Source organism: Pan troglodytes, chromosome 7, assembly GCF_028858775.2.
Source record: "Pan troglodytes isolate AG18354 chromosome 7, NHGRI_mPanTro3-v2.0_pri, whole genome shotgun sequence".
In the NCBI taxonomy this organism is placed as follows: Eukaryota; Metazoa; Chordata; class Mammalia; order Primates; family Hominidae; genus Pan; species Pan troglodytes.
In genome coordinates this window covers 151769391-151788794 of record NC_072405.2, presented here as the reverse complement: position 1 = coordinate 151788794, position 19404 = coordinate 151769391, and the positions used below count along the sequence as shown (strand labels likewise).

General features: G+C 47.7%; 1 protein-coding gene across 1 annotated transcript in view; it reads left to right on the top strand.

Annotated features, from left to right (window-relative positions):
* LOC129135623 (maestro heat-like repeat family member 5) overlaps positions 1-19404 on the top strand; it is a gene marked incomplete at its 5' end in the record, with an annotated part of 74473 nt that overhangs the window by 2394 nt on the left and 52675 nt on the right. The window contains 5 exon segments of the mRNA XM_054656481.2: positions 8155-8336; positions 9176-9321; positions 9722-9850; positions 13584-13743; positions 15256-15308. Coding sequence (XP_054512456.2) covers positions 8155-8336; positions 9176-9321; positions 9722-9850; positions 13584-13743; positions 15256-15308 — 670 coding nt within the window.

Genomic DNA, 19404 nt, shown 5'->3' with positions numbered 1-19404 from the left:
TGTAGTTTCACCTTTTTCAGAATGTCATAAAAGTGAAATGACACCACATGTAGCTTTTGGAGTCTGGTTTCCCTCCTGGAGCATCCATGTTTTTGTGTTTATCAGTGATTCACCTCTTTTGTTGCTGAGTAGCATTACTGTGAATGTGACATGGTTTGTTTATACATTCCCAGGGTGAGGGACATTTGGATTATTTCCATGTGGAGATATCATAAATAAAGCCAGTATAAATGTTTGTGTATATATTTTAGTCAGTAGTCATTTCACTTGAGTGAATGCCTAGGAGTGGGTAGCTGAGCCATTTGGTAAGTGTACATTCAACTTTATTAGCAAATACCAGGCTATCTTCCAAGAGGGCTGTGCCACTGTGCATTCCCACCAGCAATGTATGGAAGCTCAGAGCTATTCTGCAACCTCACCAGCACTTGGTATTTCCAGTGTCTCTGATTTTAGCCATTTCAGTAGATGTGTAGTGATAGCCCACTGTGGTGTTAGTTGGTTTCCCTCGTGAGAAATGTTGAGTGCTTTTCAGTTGCTTCTTTGCCATCTGTCTGCCTCCTCTGATGCCTTGTCCCAGTCTCCTGCCTGTGTTTCCTTAGGCCGCTTGCGCTTTGCTTTGTTTTGTTTTGAGAGTTCTTTCTATATTCTGGAGATAGTCCTTTATCAGATATGTGATTTGCAAATACTGCCTCCAAGTCTGCAGCTTATCGTTTTTTAATGCATATCCCTTAATCTAAATAAAAGAGAGGGGGACCAGGTGCAGTGGCTCATGCCTGTAATCCCAGCACTTTGGGAGGCGGAAGCAGGAGGATCATTTGAGCCCAGGAGTTCAAGACCAGCCTGAGCAATATAGAGACAACCTGCCTCTATAATAAAAAAAAAAAAATAGGCAGACATGGTGGCATGCATCTGTAGTCCTAGCTACTTGGGAGGCTGAGGCAGGATGATCTCTTGAGCCCAGGAGTTTGAGGCTACAGTGAGTGAGCTATGATTGTGCCACTGCACTCCAGCCTAGGCAACAGATCAAGACTCTCTCTAGAAAACAAAAATAAAATAAAGACAGAGGGGATCTCTAAAAGAAAATGATATTTATTCAGGAATGGGCATTGCAATAGTAATACGTGTGCCATAGTAAACCACATGCCTATTCAAGGCTGGGGCAAGGGTAAGTTTTTAAAGGCAAAATTAAAATGATGGATTACATAAGTTGTTCTGAAATAATAATTCTTGGCTACAAGGGTCAATAACAAGGCTGGGGTGAGTCCTAGGTTGGAAAGACAGTTTTCTGGGTAGATGACCTCACAGAAGTATTTGTGTGTGTGTGTAAGGTTGCAATTGGCCTTTGTGCAAGGTTGTGGGTTTTGCAGAGTCTTTTGTGATCGTTCTTGCAGTCAGGCATTTGTGCATGAGAACCATTCCTTTAAGGCTTCCTCCAGCCCCATTTATCAGAGTTTTAACACAGTGACTCCATTTTGATTCCAACATGTTTCACGTATCTTTCAAAAAGCAGAAGTTTTTAATTTTTATGAAATCAAATTTATCATTTCTTCTTTTATATAGTGCTTTCGGTGTCACATCTAAGAAATCTTTGTCTAACCCAAGATCATAAAGATTTCCTCCTATATTTTCTTCTGAAAGTTTTAGAAGTTTAGGTCTTACTTTTGGGTCTATGATCTTTTTGAGTAAATTTTTCATATGGTGTGAGGTATGGATTAGGGGTTATTTTTTGCATGCGTCTGTTCAATTATTGCAGCACCATCTGTTAATGCTTTTTTAATAGAGTTGCTCTTGCACACTTATCAAAAATCAGTTGAAGCCAGGCACAGTGGCATGCATCTATAGTCCCAACTACTCAGGAGGCTGAGGCAGGAGAATTGCTTTAGCCCAGAAGTTTGAGACTGCAGTGAGCTATGACCACACCACTGTACTCCAGCCTGAGCAACAGAGTGAGACCCTATCTCTAAACAAAACAAAACAAAAATAATCAATTGACCTTATATGTGTGGGCCTTTTTCCGGAATCCATGTTCTGTTACACATATTTATATTTATGTGCTTTTATCAATATTACATTGCCTTGATTACTATAGCTTGACAATAAGTCTTGACATTGGTAATGGTCCTCCAATTTTGTTCTTCTACAAAATCTTTTTGACTATCCTAGTTTCTTTACCTTTCCATATAAATTTTAGAAACAGCTTGTTGGTTACTACCAAAAAAAAATTCTTGCTGGGGTTTTTATTGAAATTGCATTGAATATTTAGAAAAAGTTAGAGAAAATTAATATCTGAACAATATTGAGTCTTCCAATCCATGAACATGGTGTATCTATTTATCTTCTTGATTTATTTCATCAATATTTTGTAGTTTACAGTATACAGACCTTGCAATTATTGGTTAGGTTTATGCCTAAATAACTCATGATTTTTGGTGCTAGTGTACATGGTACCTTTTTTATTTCAATTCCCAATTGTTCATTGCCAGTATGTATAAATATGAATAATTTTTGTTTATTGACTTTACAATTTGCAAATTTGCTGAACTTATTTTTTAGTTCTAGTAGGCTTTTCTGTAGATTTGGAATTTCCCACTTGTATAATAATGCCTTCTACAAATAAAAATGGTTTGTTTCTTCTTTCCCAGGCTGTATGACTTTTATTCCTTTTTGTTGACTTCTTACATTGATTAAGTCCATAGTCTAATGTTGAATGAGAGAGGTAAGAGCAGACTTCTTGCCTCATTCCCAGTCATGTGGAAAAATATTCAGCCTTCCACCATAAAGTGTGATGTTAGCTGTAGGATTTTTATAGATACTCTTTATCAGGTTGAGGAATTTTTCTTAATTCCTATGTTTATTTTTGAATAGATGTTGGGTTTTACCAAATGTTTCTCTGCATCTATTGAGATCATTGTATTTTCTTTCCTTAGTCAATCTAGTGAATTACATTGACTGATTTTTCAAATATTCAATTAGCCTGGTATTCCCAGGATAAGCCCCGCTAGGAGATGACGGATAAGCATTTCTGTGTACTTTAAATTGTTTTATTAAGAAAGTTTGTGTCTGTTCATGGAAGATATTAGGCTGTAGTTTTCTTTATTTCCAATATCTTTATCTGGTTTTGGTGTCAGGTTTTGCCTCATGGAAGGGTTGGGAAGTGTTCCCTCCTCTTCAATTTTCTGGAAGAGTTTGTAGTATTGGTATTATTTCTTCCTTAAACACTTGATAGAATTCAAGAATGAAGGCAACTCAGCCTAAAATTTTCTTTATGGGAAAGTTTTCAACTACACATTCAATTTTCATAATTTGGGTTATTCTTGCTATTTCATTCTTGAGTAAGCTTTGGTATTTTATGACTCTAAGAAATGTGTCCATTCCATCTATGTCACCAAATTTATTGGCATAAAGTTATTCAGACTATCCCTTCATTATTCTTTTAATGTCTGTAGAACCTGTAATGATGTACCCACTCTTACTGATGTTAATAATCTGTGTTTTTACTTTTTTGCCCTAATAAATCCTGCTAGTGGTTTATCAATGTTTTCATCTTTTCAAAAAACCTACTGGTTTCATTGATTTTTTTCTATTTTTTGTTATTTTCTATTTCATTGATTTTTGCTCTTTTTTTCTTGAGTTTAATTTGCTGGTTTTTTCCTAATTTATTCAGTTATAATCTGATTTCAGACCTTCATTCTTTTCTAATACAGGTGTTTTAATGCTGCACCCCAGGGATTTTTATATGCTGTGTTTTCATTTTTCTTTTGTTCAAGATGCCTTTTACTTTCATTACCTTTTATTTCTTCTTTACCGATGGATTATTTAAAAGTATGTTATTTAGTTTCCTTATACTTAGGTATTTTCCATCTATCTTTCTGTTATTGATTTCCAATTTAATTCCATGTGGTCAGAGATCATGCTTTGTTGGATCTGAATCCTTTCCAATTTGCTAAGACTTTTTATGGCACAGAATATAGTCTGCCTTGGTAAATGTACCATGTGTATTTGAAAATAAAGTTTATTCTTTTGTGGTTAGAGTTCTATAAACGTCAATTCAGTTATGTTGGTTAATAATTGTTTGAGCCTTTTATATTCTTACTGATTACCTGTCGACTTATTTTATCAATTATCAATAGATGGATGTTGACTTTTTCAACTAAGATCGTTGACTTGTCTATTTTTCCTTCTAGCTCTAACTTCTTTGCTTTATGTGTTTTGAAGTTCTGTGACTAGATGCATGAACATTTAAAATTCTTATATCTCCTTGATTAATGAACTGATTCTCTCTATCCCTGTTATATTATTTACTCTAAAATATACTTTGTCTGATATTAACATAACCACACAGTTTTTTAAATATTTGTGTTAGCATGATATATCGTTTTCCATCCTTTTACTTTTGATTGATTGGTAGCTACTATATTTCAAGTGGATTTTGTACAGGCAGTGTACACTTGGCTCTTGCTTTTTTATTCAATTTGACAATCTCTGCTATTTGATTGTGGTGCTTTAATCATTTATATTTAATATGACTTTTGATATGATTTGGTTTTAGTCTACCATCTTGCAATTTGTTTTCTCTTTGTCTCATCTGTTTTTATGCATTTTTTTTGTCTCCTTCTGCCTTTATTTGCATTGAGTATTTTTTATGACTCCACCTTATCTCCTTTGTGGACTTGTTAGCCACACATATTTTGTCTCATGTTGTTTTAGTCATTGTTTCTTTTTTTTTTTTTTTTTTTTTTTGAGACGGAGTCTCGGCTCTCTGCAGGCTCCGCCCCCCGGGGTTCACGCCATTCTCCTGCCTCAGCCTCCCGAGTAGCTGGGACTACAGGCACCTGCCACCTCGCCCGGCTAATTTTTTGTATTTTTAGTGGAGACAGGGTTTCACCATATTAGCCAGGATGGTCTCGATCTCCTGACCTCGTGATCCACCCACCTCGGCCTCCCAAAGTGCTGGGATCACAGGCGTGAGCCACCGCACCTGGCCTGCTTTTGGGTTTCTAATATACATGTTAGCTTATCTCGGTCTACCTTCAAGTGAAATTATAGCTTCGAGTAAAATTAAGAGTATAAGCACCTTCCAATATTTTGTTTTCATTTCCCCCTCCTGGCTTTTGTGCTATTATTGTTATATATTTTACTTCTATATTTGTTATAAACCCACAATGCATTATTATTTCTACTTTAAATTTTAAAAATAAACAAATTCTATTTACCTACATTTTTCCCATTTGTGGTGCTTGTTATTCTTTTGTGTAGTTTCGTATTTCCATCTGTTGTCATTTTCCTTCTGTCTGGAAGACTATCTCAAACGTTTTTTGTAGTGCAGGACTCCTGGTGATAACTTCTTCTGGTTTTTGTGTACATGAAAAGTGTTTCTATATCACCTTCCGTTTTTAAAGATATTTTCTCTAGGTATGGAATTCCAGCTTGGCAGGTTGTTGTTTCATTTTGTTTTTTTCTTTCAGGGCGCTAAATTGTTGCTCACTGTCTCTCAGCTTGTACCGTTTTCAACAAGAACTGTGCTCTGATTTTTCGTTCCTTTCATGTGTCTTTTTTCTATGGCTGGTTTTAAGATTTGCTCTTATCATTGGCTTTGGGCAATATTATTTCAATGTGTCTTCATGTAGTTTTCTTTGTATTTCTTTTGCTTGGAATTCGTTGTTTCCTGGATCTGTGGATTTATCATTTTCATCAAATTTGTAAAATGTATTTGAGGTATTATTTCTTCAAATATGTTTTCTTTCCCCTTCCTTCTGTGGGGATGCAAATTCCACATACAAAATGCCATGTGATGCTGTCCCACAGCTCACTAATGCTCTGTTTTATTTTTTCCAGTCTTTTTTCTCTGTATGTTTCATTTTTGGATAGTTTCTGTTGCTGTGTCTCCAGGTTCACTCATCTTCGCTTCTACATTGTTTAATCTGCTGCTAAACTAGTGTATTCATAGTATGAAATGTATTCTTCATCATTTTATATTTTCCATGTCTTTCCTTACCATGCTTATGTTTTGCTCTACCATGTTGAACATGAGAAATATATCATTGACAGTAATGGCAAAAGTCGCAATTACTTTTGCACCAACCTTATAGTTATAATTGTTTTAATGTCCTTGTCTACTAATTATATCATTTCTGTGTTGGTTTCAATTAATTGATTTTTCTCCTAATTGTATATCATATTTTTTTGCTTCTTTCCATGCCTAGCAAATTTTGATTGGATGCTAGACATTGTGAATTTTGCCTTGTTGGGTACTGGATATTCCTGTACTTTTTAAATATTCTTCAGATTTGTTCTTGAACACAATTAAATTACTTGAAAAGTTTGGTTCCTTTGAGGCTTTGATTTTAAAGCTTTAGTAGGAAGAGCCAAAGCATTGTTGTTTAGGGCAGATTTTTTCCCCCATTACTGAGGTCATACCATTAGCACTCTACCTAATGCGCTGTGAATTACCAGGTTTTCCATTCTTGCTGATGAGAAAAGGAACTCTTCCTAGCTCTGTGTGAGTTCCAAAGATTGTTCCCTCTACTCCTTTTGGAGCTTTGTGGTTCTTTTCCCAAACGTACTGAGCTCAGATGAAGACAGGGAATGCAGGGGATCCCCTGCAAAGCCCCAGAACTCTCTCTCCTCCTTTTGCAGCTCTCTCCTGTGACTCTTCCCAGCAAACTCCAGCCACTTTGGCTCCCCAAGACTTTCACGTCCACTTCCTCCACTCAGAGAGACTACTGGGCTTTATCAGGCTTCCTCTCCCTGCGCCGCAAACTGGAAACTTCCCAGGCAGCTGGCTGTGGCCATGCTGGGCTCACCGTGCTAGTTTTCCATTTTCAGAGATCTTTGTCCTGTGCTGCTGTTGTCTGATGTCTGATAATCATGGTTTTGTATATTTTTCCAATTTTTGAGTTGTTTAAGGCAGGAGGGTGAAGCTGGTCCTTGTTACACCCTCGTGGATGGAAGCATCGGTGTCTTATGTCATCTTCAGGACTTTGGGTTTTACTCTGAGTGAAATGGGAGGCATATGGGTAGATTTTGAGTGGCATGATCTGACATGCATCCCTCCCATGGTGGGACAAATGAATGGGTAAAATATTGAGAGATGAACTGTCTTCTAATGTACCACAGAATTCACTGATTTGATTTGCTGACTTTATCTCATTCATTGATGCATCCCAGGAGCCTAGAACATGTCCCACCCATACTAGGCACCTGGGAAGTGGGTACCAAGAGTGAACAAATGAATAAGGTCAGGAAGTGGGTGGAGCAGGAGCCTGTTCCTGCCCCAGGGGCTCACTGGCAGAACTCGTGATGGGGGACAAGGCTTGGGCAGCATCCCCAAAAGGAAGGACGCAGTCTCTTTTGGCCCTTTGTGGCCACTAACACAGCCTGAGGTAGTGCTTTCCCCATATTTGCAAGAGAAGAGGAAGGAGAGGAGGAAAAGGCAGAGGCCAGCTTGGAGGAAGGAGAGGAGGAGAAGGCAGAGGCCAGCTTGGAGGAAGGAGAGGAGGAGAAGGCAGAGGCCACCTTGGAGGAAGGAGAAGAGGAGAAGGCAGAGGCCACCTTGGAGGAAGGAGAGGAGGAGAAGGCAGAGGCCAGCTTGGAGGAAGGAGAGGAGGAGAAGGCAGAGGCCAGCTTGGAGGAAGAAGAGGAGGAGGAGGCAGAGGCCACCTTGGAGGAAAGAGAGGAGGCCTTCCTTGGAGGCCCCTGCATCCTCCCTTGCTCCACTCTCACTGCTCCTGCAGCTCCCCCACTCCCCTCGGAGACTCCACCAGATGTCTGGATGACCAAGGCCGTCTCACATGAGATCGGAATGAGATTGGCTCTCTCAAATCAAGAGCCTGAGCTAGGGATACCATACCCTGAGCCCTGCCATGTCCCACCAGCCATGTCTGTCTCAAACCCAACCTCAGAACCTGACACTTGCACGGAGGCCAGGCCCCACCAGGCCTACAGGTGATGCTGCCTACTCAACAGTGTCCCTGAGGCCTCGAGACCCCTGCCCTCCTCCCAGGGCCCAGCCAGTCCATTGAATGGAAGGACAAACACATGGAAGGATGCAGCTGACCCCAATGGAAGTCAATGCTGCGCTCAGCACCCCCTGTACTAATGCAGAAATATACACGCACTCAGATGCCAACACCCAGGGCCCCTCCTCCATTTCAGAATCTCCCTCCCTGTCTCCACATCCATGAAGGACTCATCTTGCATGAAGGTACACCAGGACTCTGCCCGCAGGGACAAATGGTCACACCCCACCACCATCTTGCTTCACAAGTCGCAGAGCAGCCAGGCCACACTGATGCCACAGGAGCACAGGATGTTCATGGCGGAAGCCTACAGTGCAGGTGACTGCCAGCCCTGGGCTCAGACAGGCAGGGGCAGGTCGGCCCAGATGGGGTCAGGCTCCAGCAGATCCCACCATGTCCCTCCACCAAAAGCAGTCCTGAGGGTGATGGCCAGAGGGAGTCTCTACTCCAGGATCTTGAGGGTATCAAGTTGTGTGGACATAGTGAAGCTTTCAGCAAAGAACCCTGCACACCCGGCTTGACCTCTTCATGCCTCTTGAGGCACCATCCAAAGCCCAAATAATGCCCCAGCTCACCCTACACCCCGCCCTCCGCTATCCTCCCTTTCCCTTTCACACCTCGGAACCGCAGTCCAGGCCTGGCCCCTCCCTATTCAAACACCATTGAATGCTGGATGACTGGACGGATGGTGAAAGGATAAAAGAATGGATGGGGGGATGGAGGGATGAATTCATGAGTGGGTGGGTGGGTGAATAAATTTATGAATAGATGGATGTTGGGCAGATGGGCAGGTAGATGAATGGAAAGATAGATGAGCAGGTGGATTAGTAGATGGAAGGATGGACAGATGGAACATGTGGGTGGATGGACAGATGGCTGGATGGACAGGTGGATGAGTGGATGATGGGCGGATGGGAATATGAATGGCAAGTGAGGACGTGCTCATGCACCTGCACTCCTGCTCCTTACCTATGTTGAACCCCAGAAAGTCCATCTGGACAGTCAGGAAGTCCTGGACTTCTCATACATCCATTCCCCAGTTCTCATTTTCAGAGCACTCCTTCCATCCCCAGACCCACCCTCCTGCCTGCCGAGCCTTGCTGCCACAATGTGAGCTACCCACAGCATGCTCACACATGCCTTCTTGCCAACCTTAGCCACCTGCTTCAAGATGCTGCAGGACATGAACAGTGCCGACCCCTTCCACTTGAAGTACATCATCAAGAAGATCAAGAACATGGCTCATGGCTCCCCCAAGCTGGTGATGGAAACCATCCACGACTACTTCAGAGACAACCCAGAAGTAGGGACAGCTTGGGCCACTGGGGCAGGCACAGGGGGCAGAGGGGGAGGGTGGGACCCCAAGGTGGGCTCAAACCCTAGATCCTGCCTAGAACAGCTACATGGCTTGGGGCAAGTCTCCATTTCCTCATATGTCAAATGGGCCAAGTGGGGAGGGAGAAAAGTGGACCCGCATGCATTGACCACCCTCAGAATGCGCTCATGAGGTGGCGATCCTGACCCTCACAGGTGGAGAAACTAAGGCGTAGGGAGGCCAAGGGATTTGCCTGGAGTCATAGAACCATGAAGTGGCAGAGAGAAATGGCTCCTCTCACACCCCTCCCCATCCACGCCCCCGCCCACATGTCCCACACAATCTGACCTGATCTGTCCCCAAGCCACCGTTGCTCTGCCATCCACAGATCTCCAGCAGGCACAAGTTCCGGCTGTTCCAGACCCTGGAGATGGTCATCAGGGCCAGTGACGTCCTGGAGGAGACCTGGGAGAAAACTTTCACACGGCTCGCTCTGGAGAACATGACCAAGGCCACGGTGGGCCCCCCCTCCCACAGCAAGTGGGCCAACCCCCCACGGGTTCTGGGAATGCCAGCAGCTACCCCAGGGACCCAAGTGATGCTGGGCATGCCCAGCCTTGTGGCTTACCAAGCAATTTCCATCCAGTGACTGGCGTTCTTACCCCCAGCCCCTTCAGCGGGACAATCATACTTTTCCATCTCACTTTCCCATTCCAGGAAGGTGAGGCTCAAGAGAGCATTGCTTGTCTAAAGCCAAGGGGCTCGTAAGTTGGGGGGCCCTCTCCCCAAAGGAGGTCTCTCCCTGAAGCAGGCTATGGTTCCCCTCTGCACCGCCTTCCTCACCACTGCATGGCAGCTGCCTGCAGCCCAGCCTCTGGAAGGCCTGCTGCGAGTCTAACCCAGTCTGCAGGCTGTAACTCTGCCCTTGGCCTCCACCTTCTGGGTTCCTGCTTGATGGAGACTTGGGGGTCTGGACCTGAACTGCCCCACCCACCCCACCCCACCCCACCCCACCTGCAGCTTGCAGTCCAAGAGCCAGCCCTAGCCGCCAACAATCTCCACTCCAAGAGTGGAGACTTGGGAGCAGGTGGCTTAGACTGACTAGGCCAGGGCAGCCCCAGGGGACACCTCAATACGCACACACACTAGGGTGCCCCACAAAGCAGGAGTAGACACCATTTACCCTCCGTGTGGTGCCGAGTCTTAATTCATGATTGTGCAGGAGGCAAAGGCCACTGAAAGGTCTTTAATACTCAAAGCTCCCCCCAAAGCAAGAGGCACAGCACACCCCACGGGGCCACACAGGCCTGTCCCATGCGGGGGTCAGGAAGCAGACAGAGGGACCATCTGAACATGCCTTCAGGGCCATGGTGGTGGGAAGTAATGAAGTAGAGACATCCCCTAGGAGCTACGGGGACACAGGCAGGTCGGGGGCATTGTAATGGGACTTCCATACTCCCCAAAAGATGTAAGCAGCTCCAGCTGCTCACCTGGCCCTATGATTCAACAAACTCAAGGAGAGGTTATTTGGAATAACAGACACCAAACAGCCAGCACAGGGCCTACAAGCATGGTCAACACATCCTCCACGCAGGGGTTTGTGGCCCCATTTACGGATGCGGAGGCTGGAGCCCAGAGCTTTAGGGACTGGCCTGCAATCACAGCCCAGCTGGTGGGTGGCAGGTGGGACATGCCCCTTTGCTCCCCCAGAGAAGTGAATGAGGCCACCCTGGGTGTGAGAGACAGCAAAACGGGAAGCAAGGGCCCTGTCCACCTATTTCTTTTTCCACCTCATTTCTTTTCCTTTTGGAATCTTATGCATGTGTTTGTCACACTCACCACTGCAAAGTCTTTCAGGCGTCTCTGCAGTTTACAGATCGATGATCCTAGGGAGATGGGGTCGGGGAGCGGTTCCCCCAGGGAGGCAAGGGCTTCGGGACACTCTCAGGGGTGTGGTCTGGCCTCAGCCTCCCTGAGGGTGGACAAGACCCTCCTGGGGCTTCATGAGGAGGGGCCTCTGCATGGAGTCTGGCATGAATGAGGCCAGGACTGGTCTACATTTTCTGCTTCTGAACACACCGCAGCCCCGCTCCAGCCCCCAAAGTCCGCTCCAGCCCCCAGAGTAAGTCGACACTTCTGTGGGTCCTACCCGCCCCCTGGGACACAGACGGACACTTCTGTGGGTCCTACCCACCTCCTGGGACACAGACGGACACTTCTGTGGGTCCTACCCGCTGCCTGGGACACAGAGGGACCCTTCTGTGGGTCCTACCCACCACCTGGGACACAGAGGGGGATCAGGCACTCTGTTACCTAGGTCAGGACCAGCCGAGTTCAGACAATCTTCCAGCCCAGCATAGAGCTTGGAGTCAGCAAGGACCGGCCTGAGCCTGCACTCCTGTTGCCCTGCTCCGGTGGGGGACTGTGTTTCCTAAACCCTAAGTCTCCCCTTTCCTGATTTACTTTCTTAAACCGGAGATAGACTTCAGCTTCTTGGAGGTGCTTCTTGGGGTAGGGCTTAAGGGAAGTAAGGTTTTGAGCCTGTGCATTTCCAGAAATCTCTGGATTTGATTTCACACTGGACTGTGGGTTGGCAACCGCTGTCCATTGTCCTCTGGCCCTCGTGGCTGTTGAGGATCCAGAGCCATTCTGAACCGTGATCCTTCACACACGACCTGATGTCTGCTGGGGAGCTTGGGCTTGTGGAGTCTTTGCCCTGCCCATTCCGCAGGAGTGGAAGTCACTCTGGGTGCAGCATTAGCCACCGCGCTTTGTGGTCACATATCCCTTCCATCTGGCTACCTGAGCCCTTGGTTCCACCTTAGAGTGACCAGGTGAGCCCACTGCTGCCACCCTCACCCAGCTACGTCAGCATCTCTCCATCTTCCCTTCTACGCTCTGAGAAGTCCCAGGGAGACGCTCACCCAGGGGCCCTGCATAGAGGTCAGGGTCTCATCCCATGGCAGTCATGGCAGGACTGGCCTGGGAAGTGAGTATTCCTGGAGTTTACGGGCCTGGCAACCCCTGGGTAGAGACACTCATCTGCCCCCTCCAGAGACTGAGCCCCCAGAGTCTTGCTGGGGTGGGAGAGGGCCAGCTCCCTTCACGTGTGCAGAGTGTGGGAGGTACATCTACAGACTCAACTACTTCTAAAACCACATCACCTTGAGTTTCAGCCCCCTCCACTGCCCCTCCAATTCTTGAGGTTGGGAGACAAGAGATCCCCCCAACTTCAAATAGTGGGGGACAGTGCCGTGTGGGTGAGCTGGCCGCTCGGCCTCTGCTCCACTAGCCTACACATGGTCTTCAGGCCCCTCGCCTACCTGCTTCCCGCTTCCACAGTGCGGTTGCTATTGTCCTTTTTAAAAAATCTCCTAGATGTAGTGTCAGCTGAGGTAGGTTTTTTGAAAGAGCAAAATCAGATTCAATCACCATCTTCACAAGAAGCCCCCATAACCATACTTTCCATAAGTTATAAATGATATATCTATTTCATGCGATGATTCAAGCTGCATGGCACGGCTCAGACACCCCCACTTTCAGACGCCCCCAAGTGCAGACAGGCCTCCTGTTCACCTGCCTCAGAGCCACAGAAGCTGCCTTATGGCTCCCATGAAGACTGAGAAAAGAGTAGAAATCAAAATTGCAGCAAGATCTAAAGGGATACCCACATGCTTGTTGAGAAAGGTCCCAGGTGTGGCCACACAGAGCCAGGCTCCGGGACCCATGTGGTTCCTTCCTGCTGAAGATGCCCCTCCACTGGACAGTGGGGGCTTGGCCAGGGTCAGGGAGGCCAGGGACCCAGTCAGCGGGGCTCTGCCCTTGAGCAGCTGACGCCCTGGCTCTCCTGGACAGGAATATAGCCTCTGCTTCTGAATTCATGGTGAAAGATGTGACATTGTCCTGAGCCGCCAGGAGCTCAGGAGGAGAGGTGATGTGGGCTGGAGGTTTCAGGATGAGTGCCCTGAACCCAGGCCTTGGAGCAGGCTCTAAGTGGGAGTGGAGGTGAAGGCAGGCACACAGCGTGAGCAAGGGCTCAGAGGTAGGGAGGAAGAGGAGGAGGTGTCCCGGCAATGGACGCGGACCAGGAAGGCCTCAGGCTCCCTCAGCCTCAGTTTTCTACCAAAAGAAACATGGGCCGTGGCCGCTGTCCTGCCCCTCAAACCAGCCCGGGCATGTGAAGACGTGAGGTCTCGTAACAAGCCGCTCTTACTCTACCTCCCGCCCTGCCTGCTCCCACCCCACCCCAGGAGCTGGAAGACATATACCAGGACGCGGCCAGCAACGTGCTGGTGGCCATCTGCAGGCACTCGTGGCGGGCGGTGGCGCAGCATCTGGAGACGGAGCTCCTGACGGGCGTCTTCCCACACAGAAGCCTCCTCTACGTGATGGGCGTCCTGTCCTCCAGCGGTATGTCGGGCGCCAGTTTGCGGACAGGGTGGGGTGGGTCATGGAGAGTGATCCAAGAGGTGGCTCTGAGGGTCCACATGGGCAGGGTACAGGAGCTGCACGTCACTTGTGCACCATGAGGTAGCTTCATGCCCGGCAGCAACAGGCTGCTGCCCCGAGGACCCCCATTGCCCACCACCCCTCAGAGGGCCCAGGCCATGCTCAGGATCTCCCTGGAAAGAGCGACACCAGGCCCAGCCGTGTCAGCCCCTCTGATGGCTCACCCACTCCAGGTCAGTGTTGCAACAGCTGGACCTGGACGGAGCCAGGATGACAGAGGAGGTCCCAGGAGGTGGCCCAGGACAGGTGTGAGGCTGGCACATGGCCGGGCAACCCCACTGCCAGCTGCTGCATCTGTCTCCTCCCTTGGTCACACGAGGCAGGTGGGCATTCCTCCCCTGGAAGGTGAAGAGATGGAGCTCAGAGAGGCAGCATGGCCGACCAGGGCCACTCCCAGCCTGTCACAGCCGGCAGTGTCTGGGCCCTGCATCCACATAGCCGCTGCCTCCAAGCTGCAGGAAGTGCCGGCCTGGACAGTGGGGCCTCTGAGGACCCCAGAAGAAGGACATTCAGAGAGTTGCTGACATAAAATAGCGAACACTTACTGAGCACCTACCCAGTGCCAGGCCCCCAGCCACACAGAGGCAAGGGGCAGCCTTCATTCATTCACTCATTCATTCACAGCATATGCTGTTGCACTTCCCACTGGGAGATGCAGGGCTGCCTTGAGGGCAGCTGGGGGAGCCCAGAGAGGAAAGGGACCAGCTGTCCTGGGGCCATCAAGGAGGGCTTCCTGGAGGAGGCAGCCAGTATAGGCCACATCTAGAGGGATGCGTAGGAGGGTGAGGAGGGACACTCCTTCTGCCAAGGGCCTCGAGGAAGAGTTGGTCGGCAGCCACAGTGAGGGGTGGGGTTGGGGTGTGGCAGGCCCTGTGACCTGCAGGGAGGCCCAGGCCCAGCAGGGGTGTTTGGACGCTAAGACCTGAGGCGAAGCAGGACCTGCTCAGCTTGGCCTTGCACCTCCCACCCCAGGATTAGCAGGCTGCGTGGAGGTCCCTCTGCACCTGGGGGTACTGCTGAGGCTGCCAGATCCCTCCCCAAAGCAGCCTTTCCCTCTGGGGTAGGTTCCAAAGTTCCGGAAAAGCTCTCCACTCTCACAATGCCTCCCTCCCAAAGGCTTATTTTCCCACTCTTGAGAGGCCATGCTTGGCAGCGCCCCTCCATTCACCATGAGTGAGCCCGAGGCCCAGAGAGGGAGCCCAGCCCGCCTGAGGCCACACAGTAAGAGCAGCTGGGCCGCAAGCCCACCCCAGCTCTCTGAACCCAGAGCCAAGCCCGGCTCACATCCCTCCAGCTCCCGCGCCCCACAGAGCTAGGGCGGGCAGAGGCCAGCAGCATCAGCCCGGGCCAGCGCTAAAGGCTGGAAGAGACGGGTGTTAGACAGGGCCCTGTGACCCATCCCTCCTCCCACAGAGGAGCTCTTCAGCCAGGAAGACAAGGCCTGCTGGGAAGAGCAACTGATCCAGGTAGGGAAGGAGCCCAGCTCCCAGCCACCAGGCCTTCTGTGGGGGCAACAGGGGAGAGGCAGCAGGATGGGTGCCTGGGAGGAGGGGTAGGGGGAAGGAGGGAGGAGGAAGGGAAGGCAGAGAGAGAGAGAAGGGGAGGGGAGGGAGAAGAGACGGTAGTGGGGAGACAGGGAGGATGGGAGGAAGGAGGGAATGTCGGGGAGGAAGGAGGGAATGTCGGGGAGGAAGGAGGGAGGAATGGGGGGGGAAGGAGGAGGAGGCAAGAAGAGGGGATTGAGGGGGAGGGAGGAAGATGGGGGAACAAGAGGGAGCAGGTAGGGAAGGAGGGAGGGAGGCCCCTACTCTGCAGATGAGCACACAAGTCTGGAAAAGGGAGGGGACTGCAGTCACAGGGCCAGTCACTTCGGCACTGGGATTAGGGAGGGGACTGCAGTCACAGGGCCCGGTCACTGCAGCACTGGGATTGGGAAGGGGACCGCAGTCACAGGGCCCATCACTGCAGCACTGGGATTGGGAAGGGGACCGCAGTCACAGGGCCGGTCACTGCAGCACTGGGATTGGGAAGGGGACCACAGTCACAGGGCCCATCACTGCAGCACTGGGATTGGGAAGGGGACCGCAGTCACAGGGCCGGTCACTGCAGCACTGGGATTGGGAAGGGGACCACAGTCACAGGGCCCATCACTGCAGCACTGGGATTGGGAAGGGGACCACAGTCACAGGGCCGGTCACTGCAGCACTGGGATTGGGAAGGGGACCGCAGTCACAGGGCCAGTCACTGCAGCACTGGGATTGGGAAGGGGACCGCAGTCACAGGGCCCATCACTGCAGCACTGGGATTGGGAAGGGGACTGCAGCACTGGGATTGGGAAGGGGACCACAGTCACAGGGCCCATCACTGCAGCACTGGGATTGGGAAGGGGACCGCAGTCACAGGGCCAGTCACTGCAGCACTGGGATTGGGAAGGGGACTGCAGCACTGGGATTGGGAAGGGGACCGCAGTCACAGGGCCAGTCACTGCAGCACTGGGATTGGGAAGGGGACTGCAGCACTGGGATTCGGGAGGGGACCACAGTCACAGGGCCTGTCACTGAGGCGGTGGGATTCAAACCTCGGTCTCCACATGCCTGGCACAGAGCACATACGCAACGCACTCAGCCAGAGCTGTCACCCTGGAAGGCAGGAAGCAGGTTGGGGTGAACAGAGGGAGCCCCAACCAAGAAACAGAGTCCGTGCAGGCCCATCCCTGAACACACACCCGAGTGAGTGAGGGGCTGACATAGCTGAGGGAAGGGACACAAGACCCCCGCCCCCTGGATCCAAGCCCATATTCAACCAATCACCACTCTGTGACCTGGGGGACCCACTTCACCTCTCGGTCCCTTAGTTACCTCATCTGTCAAATGGGAATCCAAGCACTTCACTCAAATGGTGGGTATGACGAGTATACGAGGTAATCCGTGGAAAGCATCGGGCACCGTGCCAGTGACGCAGGAAACCCTCGCTAATGTCATTATTGTCCTATGGGAAGAGCTGTAGTGGTAGTGACAGGAGCAGCAGCGGTGGCGGCAGGAGAATACTTGGAATGGAATGGTATCCAGTAGAAATAGCACCAGCAGCAACACAAGCAATTAATAGAACAAGAAGACAAAAAGTTACGGAGGATAGAGAAAACTTGAACAATACATTAACCAAATTCGTCTAATAAAGTGCAAACAAAATATTCGCCAGGGGGTGTGGGGGGAAATGGAGATGGTTAATGGGTACAAAAAATAGGAAGGATGAATAAGATCAAGGTGACTATAGTCCATTAGTCAATTGTAGATTTTAAAATAACTGAAAGAGGCTGGGTGTGGTGGCTCACCCCTGTAATCCCAGCACTTTAGGAGGCAAAGACGAGCCCATCACTTGAGGTCAGGAGTTCGAGACCAGCCTGGCCAATATGGCGAAATCCCATCTCTACTAAAAATACAAAATTAGCCCAGCATCATGGCACACGCCTGTAATCCCAGCTACTCAGGAGGCTGATATGGGAGAATCACTTGAAACCAGGAAGCAGAGGTTGCAGTGAGCCGAGACCACGCCACTGCACTCCAGCCTGAGCAATAGAGCAAGACTCCATCTCAAAATAAAATAAAATAACTAAAAGAGGGCCAGGCACAGTGGCTCATGCCTGTAATGCCAGCACTTTGGGAGACTGAGGCCGGTGGATCTCCTGAGGTCAGGAGTTCAAGGCCAGCCTGCCCAACATGACGAAACCCCGTCTCTACTAAAAAGTACAAAAATTAGCTGGGCATGGTGGCATGCACCTGCAGTCCCAGCTACTCGAGAAGCTGAGGCAGAGAACTGCTTGAACCCTGGAGATGGAGGTTGCAATGAGCCGAGATCGTGCCATTGCACTTCAGCCTGGGCAAAAGAGTGAGACACCATCTTAAAAAATAATAATAAAATAAAGTAAAAGAGTATAAGTGGATTGTTTGTAACACAAAGGATAAACGCTTGAAGTGACGGATACCTTATTTACCCTAATGTGATTATTGCACATTGTACACCTGTAGCAAAATATCCCATATACCCCATAAATTTATATACGTACTATATACCCACAAAAATTAAAAATATTAAATTTTGTTTTAATTCACCAAGATAGACCATATGCTGGGCCATATATCAAGTTTCAACAAATTTAAAACAGCTGATATCAAACAGAGTACATTCTCTGATCAAAATACAAATTAGAGTCCAAAATAAAATATATCTGGAGAAATTTCAAATCCTTGGAAATTAAACAACACATTTCTAAATAACCCATCAGTCAAAGAAGAAATCACAAGGAAAATTAGAAAATATTTTGAACTGAATGATAATGAAACGCAACATATGAAAATCAGTGGGATGCGATAAAAAGCAATATTTAAAAGGAAATTTATATTTTAATGGCTATATTAGGAAAGAAGAAAGGTATAAAATCAATTATCTAAGCCTCTATTTTAAGAAACTAGCCAAAAAATGAGCAGATAATAAACTTAGAGTAAGTAGAAGGAAGGAATAACAAAAACTAGAGCAGAAATCAAAGAAACAAAAAGAGATAAACAGAGAATGACTAGAACCAAAAGATCAATACATTGAGCCAGATGCCATGGCTTATGCCTGTAATGCCAGCTACTCTCGAGGCTGAGGCAGATGGACTGCTTGAGGCCAGGAGTTCAAGACCAACCTGAGCAACACAGTAAGAACCTGTCTCTAAAAAAACTTATATTAGGGTTGAATATGAGATTTAAGAAAAAAAAAACACTTCTAAAACTTAGCCAGGCATAGTAGCTTATACCTGTAGTCCAGCTACTCATGAGGCCAAAGGCAGAAGGATCACTTGAGCCCAGGAGTTCAAGGCTGCAGTGAGCTGGGATCAAACCACTGCACTACAGCCTGGGCAATAGAGCAAGACCAATCTCTATTTAAAAAATGATAAATAAATAAGTAAATTGATAAACCCCCTCACTAGACTGATCAAAAAGAGAGAAAACACAAAATACCAATTTCAGAAAGGAATAAGGAACACTACACATCCCTCAGACATTAAAAATTATAATGAAATATTCAATAAATTAGATAATTTAGATTGAATAGACAAATTCTCTAAAAAACACGTTACCAAACTGACATAAGAAGAAACAAAAAAGAATAGTCCTATATCTATTAAATAAGTTGAAATCATAATTTAAAACATTCTCACTAAGAAAACTTCAAGCCCAGACACTTCACTGTGAATTCTATCAAAAAGTTAAAAAAGAAATAGTACTAATTCTATACAAATGTTTTCAAGAAAATAGAGGAGGAAGGAATAACTTCCTAAATCATTTTATGAGGGCTACACAACCCAAAGACATTACAAAAAGAGAAAGAAAACTAAAGACCAATATATTTTATGAAAATAGACTCAAAAATAGTTGTTGTTGTTTTTTTTTGAGACAGAGTATCGCTCTGTTGCTGGAGGCACATGCCAGGCTGCAGTGGCACAATATCGGCTCACTGCAACCTCTGCCTCCCAGGTTCAAGTGATTCTCCTGCCTCAGCCTCCCAAGTAGCTGGGACTAC